The sequence below is a fragment of the Ursus maritimus genome, unplaced genomic scaffold (assembly GCF_017311325.1).
Source record: "Ursus maritimus isolate PB19 unplaced genomic scaffold, ASM1731132v1 scaffold_22, whole genome shotgun sequence".
NCBI classification, from domain to species: Eukaryota; Metazoa; Chordata; class Mammalia; order Carnivora; family Ursidae; genus Ursus; species Ursus maritimus.
Window position 1 is genome coordinate 13,000,852 of NW_024424675.1, and position 15,339 is coordinate 13,016,190.

The 15,339-nt window shown below is 51.1% G+C and overlaps 1 protein-coding gene across 1 annotated transcript in view; it reads left to right on the forward strand.

Annotated features, from left to right (window-relative positions):
* JAG1 (jagged canonical Notch ligand 1) overlaps positions 1 to 15,339 on the forward strand; it is a 38,385-nt gene that overhangs the window by 8,708 nt on the left and 14,338 nt on the right. Inside the window, exons 2-7 of the mRNA XM_040637979.1 lie at positions 2,682 to 2,733; positions 8,041 to 8,295; positions 10,014 to 10,074; positions 13,909 to 14,039; positions 14,320 to 14,439; positions 14,881 to 14,994. Of these exons, the coding sequence (XP_040493913.1) occupies positions 2,682 to 2,733; positions 8,041 to 8,295; positions 10,014 to 10,074; positions 13,909 to 14,039; positions 14,320 to 14,439; positions 14,881 to 14,994 (733 nt within the window). The remainder of the gene's footprint in view (positions 1 to 2,681; positions 2,734 to 8,040; positions 8,296 to 10,013; positions 10,075 to 13,908; positions 14,040 to 14,319; positions 14,440 to 14,880; positions 14,995 to 15,339) is intronic.

Here is a 15,339-nt window from a genome sequence, read left to right on the forward strand (position 1 = left end):
CCCCCCCCCCGCAGCCCTATCGCTCTGGGGAGATTTCCGAAAAAAGTAAAGCAAGAGAACTCTCCTAGTCTTACTTTTGTAGTGTGAAACCAAGAAAAAGCCAGGTATGCGCTCTGTTTCTCGTGAATGGTATTTTTGTGTGAACTTGTTAAGTTGGACACTTGCCCTTCATCTGGCCTGGCACCCACTCTCCAAGCCCTTAGAGGGGGTGCCCAGGGGCTTGGCCTCGGCCGGGGGTCAGATTTGCGGTGACGAATTGGGAGTGACATGATCCTAGCAGATTGCATCCGATTTTTGGCCTGGTACCGGCCTAATATGATGACATCAAGTGCGTGGTCTGGATCTCCTGAGTCTGGATGTATATTCTGGGATGTACAGAGGTCAAGCGTGGGCCTGGGAAAAATTGAAGTTCCTAGCAGCTACTAATCATTACCAAATTATCTTGTTGATCTGTAGTGTGGGGATGGAGTGGGAGGTAAGAGGGCCTCCTAATAGGGGCCTCGGAGGGCATCCTTTCTTCTGAAGGCTGGGTGGAAGGAATCCTCCTGCCCTGGGAGGTGAGGCCCAGAACCATAAGCCCTTCTCAGAAACTGGGGAGAGAGAGGGTCCAGAGTTTCTTATTTATTTTTGTTGGCAAGGCTTTGTTGCCAATGCTGGAGCCTCCGGCCCTCACCCCATGCCCACCTCTGAAAAGGCAGTTCATGGAAGATCATGACACGTGGCGTCCCGAGCTCGGTGCTTCTCTGTGTCACTCTTTTCCCTCAAGGTTAGGCAGTGTTGATCAGCACCTCCTGAGGCCTTCCCAGCTCCGGTGAGGAGGGGCCTGGTCCACAGCTTGGTCTTCCAGGCTCTTGTGCAAGGACGGAGGCTGCCTCCTCCTTTCTGCATGAAGCAGAGTTAATACCGTCATGCCAGCTCAGTCCCGGCACGCCTTCCCCTTCTGTGGGGTTTGTGGCGATGACATGTTGAGCGCTTGTGCAAGTCTGTCAGAACTACGGGTATCAATGCATTTAATCAGAGGATTAATTACAACAATACGTGGAAGTAGAGAACGTGGGTCTCAACGTGGCCAGCAAACGAAGGGCTTAATTATACAGAATCAGCCCCACATCTGGCCTCATTTGGACTTGGCTCTCCCCTCCAATCAGTAGAGAAATGTAATTTCTTGCTGCTCTCAGGGAAGAGTCCTGTAATTTGTAGTAAGTCCCAGGAAACTTACAGGCTGTAAATAAGGTGTAACTTTTACTAATAAAATATTAACGACGACAACAATGAATTTGGACCCGGGGCCACCAAGCAGGAGAGGGCTGGGTATGTGCCCCGGCTTGCCTGGTTTTGCTTGCTTTTCTGAGCATTTTCCCACAGTTATCAGTGAACGAAATGGAATCCTACTCTGCTTAGAGTATGAAACATATTTCGGCTGAATTCCAAGGCAGGGTCTATCACAAGATATTTTTATATTCGGAGACAACATGCTGTGTCTGCGTGAGCAGTAAGCTTGCCTAGAGTTATGAATGAAGCTCCTTTTTTTCTTTGCCCTTTCGCTCCATTTTTGCCTCCCCTTGTAGGTGCCTTCTCTTGCTGACGGTGTTTCTGGTGGCAAGGTATTATTTGAGCAAGGTGCTCAAGGTGCTATTTCCGATGCATTGGTACATGTCGGTGACAAGAGGGATACAGAGGAGGAAGGGCTCCTGTGCCTTTTCGCCCCACCCCCCTCCAATCTAGTTCTCCAGCGCCACGATAGCTGGTTTATTTAAACCCTGGTGTTTTGTGAGACTGACCTCATTCTAAATTACAAATGAAGATTTGAGTAAAAGCGGGAATTTGCTAATGGCTTGGATTTGGGGGGGGGGGTGGAATTCTGAGATAAGCCTGGAAGATAAAAGGTGCCTTCAGTATAATAGCTGGCATCCTGCCAGTGTCCAGGGAATTTGTTTAGTTAGTGGACTCTGATTATTCCTGGAATGTTAGATCTTATTGACAGATAAGTCCATCAATAGCTATAACCCATGGGTGTGCGGCTATTTCTCCCTTTTGTACTTTCGTCCCCAGAGTCTGCCCCCAAGCACCCCAAGTTAGGTTGCCGCCTTTGTGTTAGTCTCTTTGCACCTACCCCCCTTCTTCCTAGAGTCACCTGATACTTGTGGGAGCCGAGATGGTCTCGCACAGACAGGGCTTTCAAAGGGGTTCTGAAAAGGAAAAGGGGGCCTCCCTAGGGACTGCCCCACCAGGGCCCAAAGTGTAACCTTAGCAATACCCAGCCCTCCTCACTGGATGCACCCCCCCCCCCGCCCCGGTGCAAATACCTGGTTAGGTTAAGTTAGGTTAGCTTAGAAGAAATTCTTTGTGTGTTTTTTCTCATGCGCTAGACTTAGGGGTCTGGAAAGTTTTGGAAAACTGTGGAGTGTTCACGTATAGGGAGGTGGTATTTCCTGATCACGACTTGGGGCTGCTTGTGTAAGATGATGGTCACTGACCGCAGTGGGCCCCCACCAGATGGAAGGAGTCAGCCTGGGGGTGGGTGCTGGGGAGGGGAGTGACCTCAGTTCCACGGCAAACAGAGTTTTCATTTTGGCTTTACGGTTCTGTTTGGCAGGGTATGCGGGGAGGCCGAGCAGGTACGACATTTGGGAAATGACCCCTGTTTCTGAATACTAAGCTGCCGCTGTTCTGTGTTGCAGAGGTCCTACACTTTGCTTGTGGAGGCGTGGGATTCCAGTAACGACACTCTCCGTAAGTATCACAGCAATGCGCTTTGCTCCAGGTGTGTCTTTCTGGAAGAGCAGTGCTTGGAGCGTGGTAGTGTCAGAGCTGGATCTGTCTCCTGAGGGCTTCCGAGGACTTGGACCACTCCCTGTGTCTGTGCCCACCCCGTCCCCACCCCCACCCCCAGGGCGGACTGCTCCACGGAGTCCTTTCCACAACCTCCTCTAGAATGTCCACTTGGAATATTAAGTGGCCGGGACGGAGTCCCAGTTAACTGAGTCCCTGAGTATGGGACCTAGATTATCTTTGGGATAGAGATCTTCATGGTTTTACAACTTTAAAACCTTGTAGACTGCTAAAGGATCGAAGTGGTGACTTTTTAAAAGTCCATTTAAACTTTGAGTGTTTAATCTCTCATCGGAAAGATAAAGGCCAAAAAGGTGGCGCTGGGCTCTACATCTAAAGACCGACCTTGAATTTCACTTGGTGGACAGGTGAGCTTCTAGCCCTTCGGTCGGGCTTTCTTTCCCACACCGTGCGTGACCGGCCTTCCATTGACGTGGAATCCCAGAGCCTTCCCGGCACCGCGGCCACCTGGGCCCCTTCGGAAAGAGGACTGTTTGAGGACAGGTTGCTTTTCAGAGCTGCGGGGGGTGGCTTTTGGTGGGGAAGTCACAGAGGGTGTGTCTGGACATGGCAGCAGCCTGGCTTACACGGGGGAGTCTTTGCTCTTTAAATGTGACTTGACGACAGTTTCCCTCGCGCTTCCTTTTTGCTAGCGGGATCTGGAAGGTTGTCCTGGGAAAACTTGATTCATGCTGAAATCCTTTAGTCTGCGTCGGAGGAAGGGTTGATCCAACTCTTTGTCTTTGCCCTCCCTTCCCTGAATGTCTCCTCCCTTTGGTTTCTCTACCTCACTGACCCTTTCTTTGTGTTTGCTGCTGATAACATTTCCCCTCATTTTCTCACCATGCCTTTTTTTTTTTTTTTTTTTTTTTTTTTTTAAAGCGGATCTGAGAATGGTGAGTGCCCGGAGTGGGCCCACTGAGGGCTTGGTACTTGTGAGGTGGGCTGCTTTGGGCTGTGTCTGGCTTATTGGGTGCCCCCCGCCCCGCCCTGGGGCCACGTAATTATTGCTGAGCCCTGGTGTGCCTGAGGCTCCAGGCCATTTGGGTCACTCCTCTTGTTTTGACATCAGAAGCCCAGATCTGTGGACTTCCTCTCTGAGCAGCATCCCTGTCCTGCTGTGGTGTGGGAGGGGAGGGGGGTAACCAGCCGTGGTCGTGGCCGATGCCAGTCAGGGTCACAGACACCTGTTTGTTCTCTCCTCCCTCCCTGCCACAAACATTGGAGATTGTGTGAGCCTTGTGTCACTGTGACCTGGTTACAGTGGTAGCTAAACATTGGGAAGATGGGGGGTTAGGGGGGGGAATAGATGCTTCACATATTCTGGTGGAGACTGGTCTTCTCCTTCCCTTCCCCCTGAGATGTTAAAACACTCTGGTAGAGTGAACGTCCTTGAGATTGATCCTGGCTCGTGGCAGGAGCTGGTTCAGGACACCTGTTAGGGCGTGCAGGACCCCTGGCATCTGCAGGGCCCTTCCTGGGCCTTCCCTCACGCCACAGGTCAGGTAGCTCTGCCCCTGGGAAGCTGGTGTCCATCCAGAGCTGCCCACAGCTGTCTGCATTTCAGGGTAGCCCTGTTGTGGGGTTCTGGGGCATCTCCTCGCTGGGGAGAGGCTCACCAAGTCACTGGAAGGGCACAAGGAAGACTTGGGGAGAAGGAGCTTTCAGACCTCTACTCTGGAAGAAAGGAATTGCCCCAAAGTCCTGGAATGCCTACGGCGAGTCACTGAAGTTCACTTTGTGAACCCCAAAGAGGAGGGAGTGGTTTATCTGCTGGCTTATTCAGCCTCTCTTTTTACAGTACTTCCAAAGGATCTTGAATTCACGTTCAGAACCATATTTGGCATCTTCTCTCTCCAAATTAGATCCTGCCTAGGGCCCTTCATGGATGACTGGCACCAGCATTTCAACACCTAGCACCATGAGCCAGAAATCTGGAGGACACCCTGTTGTACCTCCCTTTCTCTTAGCATCCATATCGAATCAACCTCCAGGTTCTAAACAAATCTTCTGTCCAGTGTTTCACTGGAGTCCTGCCACCTCCCGCCATTTCCCCTGCCACTATGCTGGTCCAAGTCACCATCTGCTGACACCTGAGTGCCTATGGTGGCGGCCGAATTAGTGCCTCCATGTCTACTCTGGTCCACCTCTGCTGCTTTCTCCAACATTCTGCCATCCTGGTCTCTCCAGGGCATTTTCCTTTTTTAATGTAAATATGATTGACCTACAATGTCCTCTATTAGTTTCTGGGGTACATCTTGATTCGATTTGATGGTCAGCTTCCCTGAGAGCCACTTGGTGGCTTCCTGTTGCTCTTGGGACAGCTCTTTGGCCCGAAAGGCCTTGCACGGTCATCTTGTTTGCCAGCTAGCTCCATCCCACGTGCCACATTGTCCTCTACCATATCCGGATTCTGGTCCTATCCCACCAGTCACCGTTCTGTCCTCAGATGCGTCCTCCCATTCTGTCCTGCCACAGGGCCCTTGCACCTGCTGTTTGTGCTGCCTGGAATGTTTTGCGTATTACTCCCTTTACCCCCTGTCCCTTCCATGGGACTGTACTCCGTGAGGGCAAAGGCCAAGGATGTGGAGCAACCCAGATGGAGTTGGCTGCTCTTTGGGGGCCAAATAAGTTGCCAAAATGCTGGCTTCAGATTGGAGGCCGAGCCCTGAGTTTTAAGACGCAGAATTCCTTCTCACGTGGGCTCTGCAGAGAGGGGCTGGCCCAGATGAACCCCAGGTGCTGTTCGTGCATTAGAGTGTTGTCTGAGGCTGGCCCTCCTGGCGTCCGTCCTCTGAGATCATTTCTCTTCTGTTTCAGAGCTGTCCTAGACAAGGGTACACGTTTTTCGGTCTCCCCCAGTGCAAATGGTTTTCAGTGTATGGGACTGCTCAGGAGATGCGCCAACACAAACAAGCTTACTCAGACCAGGTTTTCCTTCTACCTAGCCCTCTTGACGAAGGTCCTGGTTGGTGTGGCCCCGGGGTTATGCTCCGACTCGCCTCATTACCTCCGCCTTGGCCTCCGGGGCTCTGGTGGGGGCTTTGTGCTCCATCGTCACACAGTGAGGGTCTGTAACATCCTTTTCCAGTCATAAAGCTGGGCTCCCAAGTGAACTACCCCCCGGATACACCTCTGTGCCCCAAGCTGAGCGGAAGGATGATTCAGGTGGCGGCAGCTCAGAAGCAGCAGGCAGCAGACGTGATCCCTCTAACCCAGAAGCCAGAGAGCATGTCCCACACCCCCGACTCCCTGCCTCTGGGCTGCTGGGAGAAACCTGCCACCCAGCTGCGAAGTTGGTTCTACAGATCTGTTAGCCCCATGGAGGATTCCGGAATGACCGTTTTCATATTTTCTAGACCTAGGTGGAAAGCCTACCTAATTACTGAAAATGACCCGTCAGCCTGTGCCTTTAGGATTGCCTTGGACTCTTGGCTGGGTTGTGTGTTGTTACCTGCCCCAGAGATGCTGGAGGCCTTTGAAACGTGTGTTTAAATAATTCCTTTATTAAGATCTCGTAATCACATGGTAATAACTCGCTACACTTTTTAATTGAACCGGCAGAACAAACACACAGTTAATGGAGGGACATTTTTGTCATTCTTTGGCATGTGTTTATTTGTAAAACTTAATGTTAGTGAAGCGTTATCTGCAAGTGGTTGTGTGTGTGCTGGGGTGTAAGTCTGCAGGTATGTGGGCTTGTTCAAAGCTTGTCCTGCCCACACGGCAGTTAAAGCCAGAGGGTGAACGCTGGGGCGAAGCTGGAAGTCGTGTGGACGGAGCCCCTCAGGAGCTCCTCCCTCCTTCCCTGGTCACCTGTTGCCTTTGCATAACCTTGTAGGTGAGCACAGGCCTTGGGCCTAGAAAAACAGGGGTGTGGGTGGGTAAGAACCGTGGGTAAGAACCACAGACATAGCGAGTAGGTCCTAATACGGTCTCTCCGAGGTGGCCTTGCATTTGACAAGGCGGCGAAGGGTTGGTGCTGGCAGGGTTAAGAAAACAAACCCCAGATCAGGCCGCGGTGCTGACTTAGTGCCTCGCTTCCTTTTTACGTCCCTCCCCTGGGCTCCTGGCACCTGGCGTTGGCGTTTATTTCTGTACCTGGCTCTTCTCTCAGACTAGATGATAAGTGACCTCAGGGCAGGACCCCTTCTTACTCCTGAGAGCTAGCTGCCTGAGCTCTGGGCATGTTCCTTTTCAATGGGCACCTTTAAAGGAGCATGGCTTGGCTCAGACAAACCCCCAAGCTACCTGTCTCTAAACTGGGGTGCGTTACTTTTCCCCCTCTGCCTTCTGGGCGAAGGTGAAAGGTGAGACGCATCAAGTCCGTGGCACAAGGGCCAGCTGACAAGGTGGCAAAGTTTATCATTTTTTAAAAACCTAACTCTACCCCTTGGCTTCTAGTGAAGAGTTCGGAAGGTAGACCAAGCCCTTCTAAAGCAAGACCCAAGATGCTAAAACCAGAAGAGCAGGCTCACTAACCTTTACCTGGAATCAGGTGCTTTCTATAGTATGTAAAGTGCTTTTGCAAATGCCCAACAATGCAATAGAACACTTGGCAAAGGAGAGAAACAGGTTACAGTTCACAGGAACAGCTACAGATGGCTGGGTAACCACGTGGAAGGGTGCTCACCATCACTTAAATGCTAATTAAAGTAAGAGATACTTCTTTACCTATCAGGCAGAGATCAGAAAGTTTGATTATCTATACTATGTTGGCGTTGCTGGCAGGAAACCCGGTTTCCCGTGCAGGTGGAAGGACAGGCTGACGGGGCTTCCTTTGCGGTAGTTTGCGGCTGGCTGTGGATGGACGTGCATTGGGTGCGCTTCTGTTTCTAGAAGGCCTCTTACTGCTAGAACCACGCACGTGGGCAGATGGGTACAAGGATGTTCGTTGTGGCTTTGCTGAATCGTAAAAGGTCCAAGTAACCTAAATGTACACGTCAGGAATTAGGTGAACATATTTCCTTGTATTCCCAGACAGGGAAATACTACGCACCCATTAAAAAGGGTAAATAAATGTAAAAGGATGGTTGCCTCCGGGAAGGGGGACAGGCTTTTCACTTTTCTGCCCTTTTGTACTGTTTGCATTTTGTACTATGTGCATTTGTTTTTGTTATTAAAAACAGGCAAAATGGTCAGGGGAGAAGACTCTGTTGTGAATGTTAATGCAATCAGTGCTTTATTATTTGTATTTCCTTGCTCTAGAGCCTGACAGCATTATTGAAAAGGCTTCTCACTCGGGCATGATAAACCCCAGCAGGCAGTGGCAGACGCTGAAGCAGAACACAGGGGTTGCCCACTTTGAGTATCAGATCCGCGTCACCTGTGATGACTATTACTATGGCTTTGGCTGCAATAAGTTCTGCCGACCCCGAGATGACTTCTTTGGACACTATGCCTGCGACCAGAATGGCAACAAAACGTGCATGGAGGGCTGGATGGGCCCGGAATGTAACAGAGGTGTGTGGGCCTGTGCTGGGTGGGTTATAACCAGCTCTGAGTGGCTGTCGCCATTGGGGTCGGGTTCTTTCCCCACCCAGTCAAGTGGCTGTCTCAGGTTGGGGCGGTGTTTGGGCTGTTTTCTAGGCCTGAGGCACAAAGATGCTGTTAGTGTGCGCCCCCCCCCCACCACCACAGCTCACAGCCGTTCCTTCTCTAGAGCATTGGCCTTGGCCAAACAGCCATTCCATGCCCCTTCCCTCTAGCTCACAGTCTGTGAACGACTGGATGGGGGTACAGAGGCCAGCCCCCGCTTCCACTCCGTGCTAGAGTTCACACTCCAGGGCTCCCCCTGGGATCAAGGCGAAGCCGGACTCCAGCTGAGACCCCTGCTAAGCTCCTTCCCCTGCCCCATCTGCTGCCTTCAGCTCCCTTCTCCTGTACCCAGATCCCTGTCTCAGGCTCTGCTTCTAAGGAGAAGGAACCTGACCCAAAACAGACGCTAAATGGGACAGGGTTAGCTCCATGCCTGAACTTGTGATCCTGTAGGAAATGACAGCCCCTGAGCTCAGGGTGGCCTGCTGGCGAGCTTTCACGGGGCATCTCGGGGGCCGTGGCGTTGAGGGGTAGGGGTGAGTGGTGAACTTGAGCTTTCAGACTCGTGTAGATTTGGACCCATCACAGCAGTGTAAGCTTGCATATGTGCTGTCCGATGTCCCAGCCCTTCTGGGATTCAGGGAGTTAACTGCATAGTCACAGATGTTCACAGAATCATCTGTGATTTGTACCTTTACAAAGCTTCTAATTCATAGCAAATGGGTAATTCTAGTTGACCAGAGCAGGCCCTCACGAACATGACTGTACTTTGCTTATTTCACCTAATTTGGTAAATTCTTCCAGGATGCACTCAAATTAAAAAGGGAGTTTTTGAATTGTGACTGACGGGCAGGACAAAGAGGAATTTGCAGGTCTCCTGAGCTTTTCTTAAATCACTAGAATTTTAAAAGGATGGCATTTCTGGGATCGAAATGAAAGAATTGGCAAACGTACTTAAAGTAGTTGGTGTTCTAAAAAAAAAAATCAGTAACAATTACTTAAAAACCGCGTTTAGTGTTTTTTTAACCATCTGTTCAATTTAAAAAAAAAAGAAAAAATAAAGGAAGCAGAATTGCTTTGCAAGGATACTTTGCAACAGTACCACCCGATCTGGCCTCCGGATTAGCCTGCCAAATGAAGCCAGCCCTGTTGGCTTTGTTAGTCCCCTGGGATTTTTGAGCCATCAGGCGTTTTAGGGGGTGGGGCGGGGATGTGGGGGTTAAGGAGGCTGGGGCTCATCTGAATGTGCCCTCATGGGACAGAGTAGTTGAGATGAGGAAGGATCTCAGCTCCTGTTCTTTTGGAAAGGGTGGGAATTGACAGCGAGCAGAGTAGCTATTGTTGAGAGAGACTGGATGAAGACCCCCCTCCCCCATCAGCTTGCCAGCGTTTGTCCCTGAGTAGTATCATGTTTTGAAGATCTGCTAGCAAGGCCTTGAAGTTTAAAGCTGGATTTGCTATTTGGGCACCTCCCATCTTCTTGTCCTTACAATGGACTTGACGTGAGATCTCTTAAAGTCGTGGATTTTGTAGGCTTAATGTACTAGGCCATTCTCATGATGATGGTGGTGGTGGTGGTGCAAGAAACAGTGTGCTTGACTCATCTTTGTGTTTGTTTGTTTTTTGTTTTTGTTTTTTTACAGCGATTTGCAGACAGGGCTGTAGTCCCAAGCATGGGTCTTGCAAACTCCCAGGTGACTGCAGGTAAATGACTAAACTTTTTTTTTTTAAATCCTTTACTGCAAGAGGGGGACTGAAGTTATTGCGAATATGCTTCTTTTTCTTTGGAGGACAAGAAAGCTGAAAAAAAAAATCCAAATAGGCACATCCGAAGCTTATTAAATTATACCAGCTGTCTGGTGGAATGTGCACACTTCTCTCTCGGAACTCTTATGGGCATAGTCAGTGACTTCATGTATTAACTGTTCTGTAAATTGATAACACGTTTTTATAATCTTCCCCTTAAAGTGCTAATGGATGAGATGGAGGGATGTGGGTTTCTTTGAGTCTGTCTCCTCCCCCAACCTGGTTTTCCATCTCCCAGCCCTCCCCCACTTTTCCCATCACTAGGGGACAGCGGAGCATTCTTTAGAATGGGATTAGTACAATCTCCTGGCCCCTTTGCAGGCGGGAGCCGGGCCGGTGCTGAGAGGTTAATGGCTGCGCTGGAATCTTGTCAGTTGAGCCTGATGAATGTAGACTTTTGCTGCTGGCCTTTGAAGTCTGTTCTTTTATGGTCCCGGACAATGCAGAAGCCAGAGACCCACCCCGACTGCTTCATGATTACAGTTTTTGGAACCTTCTTGAAACGTACATTATGCCAATTCGGGAAAGGCTTGTTTCAGGAAATGGTGTTGGTGTCTGTGGCATTCTGACACGATCTCACACTTCTTACTCTCCCTCCTCCCAGACCTGAAGGATTAGCAGATTTAGTGTGACACTGAAAGGATCCTCGGGGCCTATCACTTTTGCCCCAGAAGCCGCCCTGGCTTGAGCCAAGGGAGGCCTATGAAACCGTCTAAACGAGTGCAGCTCAAACTGACATTACCTGGAGCTCTTGTTAGGATGCAGAGCCCGATCCCGTAGGTCTGGGTGGGCGCGAGTCTCTGCATTTCTCACAAGCCCCCCAGTGACGCCACTGTTGCTGGTGGGACCATACTTTGGGAATCGCTGCCCCAGACCTCAGTGCCCATGTCGGTAATTCCCCCAATGAACCAAGGAACTGTTGGAATGCAGATTCCTGGGTGCCACCCCACACCCACTGAATCCCAGGCCAGGGTTTGGCCCAAGAATCTGCATTTTGAGGAGCCCCCCCCCCTCCCCCCAAGCGATCTTGCTGCTCAGGGTATGCGGAGGACTGCCGCTTTGCAGAGAGTTCTCTGGGGTGTTCACTTTGTGGCTCTGTCACCGCATCTGTCCCGCTCCCGTGCAGCGGGGCCACTGAGCTCTGAGGCCTGACACCGAAGTGAAAACTAAAGCAGCTGGGACTAAAGTAAACCCAGGTTGACCTGGAATTGTCTCTTCCTCCACTTCAGAGAGAAGTTTATTTTCTGGAAGGCTGGGGGGGGTGGTTCGCATACTAAGCCCCACTCGTGGCCGCTGAGCGTTGTATTTGACAGCATTGCTGTCAAAGTTCGAGCAGGAATCCACCTACCTTCACCCTTCTTAATGAAGGGCGTTCTAGAGAAAGTCGGATCAGCAGCGCCATGAGCGACTCCGGGCCTGCTCCGCGCTCAGATGAGTATCAGTGGAGGCCGACCGCGATTTCTGCTACTGTCATCAGAATGGGGAGGGCCCTCCCAGCCAGAACAACAGGCTTTGTTTCCAGAATTTAGCCCTTTCTCTTTCGAAGTCTCCCCTCCCACTCCCTGCCCAGACACGCACCGCTGCCCTTATTTACTTAAGGTGCCATTTTCCCACACGTCATTTGCATAGTCTCCCGGCCCATCTCGTTCTGCCTACCTTGAAAGAAAATCCAAACAGAACCTTCTAGCCGAGGAAGTTCAGGTTGTGTCCTGCTGCAGAAATAGTTGAATGGCGAGTTACCTGTAACTTGTCTGATGGATTATGTAGTACAGAGGTGGTGGGGTTTTTGGTTTGTTGTTTTTTTTTTTTTTTCATCCCCACGTGGGAAAACTTCACTGGGTCTGTTGTTCCCAAGTAGACCTAGATTCCTTCTCCTGGGTGCACATGCTTTGCTTTATTGCAAGCCTGCCAATAATATCAAACTTAATGATGAATCATCGTATGAGGAAAGTCACTTCAAATTCTCATGAGAACCTTAATCACATATTATTAAACTGGGATAACTTTGTGGATGCCTCTTTTAGGGTCAGTATTTTTATTTGTTTTCTTTTGAAGTCATCCATGGCCTCTTGTGGTTTCTTCTTTATGCTTGGGGATCCAGCTCTCATTAATTAAGAGGTGAGGTTGGGTCCTCAGCTGCCTCTTCTTGCTTTTATTAGGCAAATTGAAGAGGTGTAACCACCCATAATTTGGAAGGGAGTAAGAGAAGACAGTAAGAATACTGCTACTTCCAAATCAGTTCCCTCTTAATATCTCTAAACCTCAGATAATCTTTTACTGAATGAAACCCCCCTCCCCCAACTCCCACTAACTTGAGTGTCCCACTACTTAAAAAAAATTTCTACTGGATTTTTTTCTTAACTGCTGTGAATGGTCACGGTCATTTAGACTGCTGTTCTGTTTTACGTAAAGCCGAACCCTCTGTCTGATTAAACCACGCATTCTGGTGGTTCTTTGAATTGGGGTGTGGATGGCTTGTTTGTGGAAGTTAGGAAGTGGTTAGTCAGTGTTCTCAGGGGTTAAGCTGACTCTTGGCCGTGGGTGATTAGCTATTAGCTGGATCCCTATAATTTTCCCATGATAAGGATTTGCTAGCCTGCCTCTGGCTCTCTGGAAACGGAAAGCCTTCCCTTCTTGAGGGTGCTTGTTTTCCAGAGTTAGAGCTGAGTGGCTTGGGGTGGGGGAGGGTGCTGGTAGTTCTTACTGGGGCTTTTCCCAGGTCCTGTTCTAGAAATGCTCTGCTCATCCCTGTTCCATGCTCACCCCACCTTCACCGGGCTTTCTCCTGTTTGTCAAAGCCTGAGTTTTGAGAGGGCGGTTAAAGTTTCCGAGGGCTTGAAACTTGAGGGGAGGGTGGCTGAGACCCTGCCCTCTCTCCCACCCTAGGTGAAGGTTTATGTTTGTGTTTCTGTTTGGGGATCAAAGGCACCATTTGGCCTTGAAAGAGTCCGATTAATGAGGCGCTTATAAAGGAAACTCGACTCTGTTCCCCAATACTAGATAAACTGAGTTGACCTTTCCCCCCCCCCAAAGTGAGAAATAACTATAAAATGAATTAGCGTAAGCAGCCCCGGTAGTGGGTCATAAATTGTCTATGGGATTGGTTCCAAGTGCTGTGGCTTCCCTCACTCTCCTGCAGAAGGGTGTTCTGAGATCTTCGCCTCCTCTTTGCCAGAGGAGGGGGCCCCCTTCCCCCCCTCGTTTGATTTCCTAAAGCCTCATCAGGAGGTGGCTTCCTGCCGCCCTGGGTGTCTTGTTGCATTTTTGCGCACTGGGGTCGCGACTTGCTCTTTAGACAAAGAGCCGGGCTGCTGTGGAAAGCTGCCGACCGGGCCGCCTTGAGAAGACTTTCACATGGCTATTGTCACCCGAGAGTCCTTCCTCGGCCTCCATAGCTGGCCGGGCCCTGAACTGATTTATTCCACGCCCCCACCCTCGCCCAGCCCTGTGAGCCTGAGAAGAGAGTGGCTTTGTGAGGGCAGTCCCCGCCAGCCTCTCCCCAGACAGCCCTGCTTTTGTGGCAAGTCGCCTGGGAGGGGACCTCAGCCCAACCACCGAAAATGTTTGTTTAGACGGAGCCCCCGCACAAACCTTGCAAGTCTGACTGTCCTGTCACCAAAAACGAAACAAGACCAGAAAGGCCTGGACTTCTTAGCCTTGCATTTAAATGGCACAGATCTCTCCGAATGTTCTAAGGACTAAAGGGAGCGTGCACTGTCTGTCTGTCCCCAGGTGCCAGTACGGCTGGCAAGGCCTGTACTGTGACAAGTGCATCCCGCACCCTGGGTGCGTCCATGGCACCTGTAACGAGCCCTGGCAGTGCCTCTGTGAGACCAACTGGGGTGGCCAGCTCTGCGACAAAGGTACGCTCCTTGGGGACTGGACCCTGGGGCAGGACAGGGGGACCAGGGGGGGGGGGGCGTAATTGGGTTTTTACTTTTATTTATTTTTATTTGTAGGGGCTTTTCATTCTGAATCTGTCTGAATTTGCCTTTAACGCCATGGTTTGGGATATTTTTTCCTGGTTTTAGTTTTAAAAGAGGACCGGTTAGTGGGGGCGGGGGGGGGCAGCGCTAGGAAAAGGGCGGCTCGGCAGCCTGTGCCGTCTGCTCTGAGCCACCGACGTCTCGGGGTCCCTGGCAGATCTCAACTACTGCGGCACCCGCCAGCCCTGTCTCAACGGGGGGACCTGCAGCAACACGGGTCCCGACAAGTATCAGTGTTCCTGCCCTGAGGGCTATTCAGGATCCAACTGCGAAATCGGTAAGTGGTCCAGGCCCAACCGGAGCCCTTCCTTTCATTTTTGGGTATGCTCAGCTTAAGAAAAAAGCCCCATACGCTCAGGGATTTGTGAAAAGATGAAAGTAGCCTCCAGAGTGAAGACTTACCCCAGCAGTTCCGTGGGTCTTGGAGACTTCCTGGAGGCAGCGCGAGGGTCTCCGGTGATGCTGCCTAGCGTGGGGGTGGGGCGTTTGCCACGCGGTGACCCTGGCTCTGAGATGCCTTGGAATGTGCTGGAGACCCTCAGGGCGGGAGAGGCCTTCCCGTCTTCCCTAGACACAGCAGGGTTATAGCACATGCTTGCTTTCATTTTTTTGAAGCGAGCTTGAGCTGGTGGCCCAGGCGTGGGACTTGGCTGCGGGGAGAGGACATAGGTAGCCACAAGCGGGAGCCCCTTGCTGACTGCCCTGCTGGTTTTCGCAGCGGAGCACGCCTGCCTGTCTGACCCCTGCCACAACAGAGGCAGCTGCAGGGAGACCTCGCTGGGGTTTGAGTGTGAGTGTGCCCCGGGCTGGACGGGCCCCACGTGCTCCACAAGTAAGTCTGGGTTTCGGCCTGTGTCTTTTCCAGGGGATCACTGTATTGAGTGTTGGGCTGGGGGCTGGGACCTGGGCTGGGTTCAGTGTCAGGTCTCCGTGATGGGTCTGTCTTGGTGGGAGGGTGTGGCTTGGGCTTCCAGCCCTTACACTGGAAGTCTCCAGGCACCCTCATCCCAGCGCGCTAAGTTAGCACATGGGGCGGCTACTAGAAGAAACTTCTCCATGGGATACCTCCGTCCTTCTTGTGTGCTCCCTGGAGCTCTGCCTCTGCCCAATCACATCTTAGTTCTTCTCCTTGCAGCCATGGAGAGGCCGCCCACAGGGGAGGCTGTCACTCCTGAAT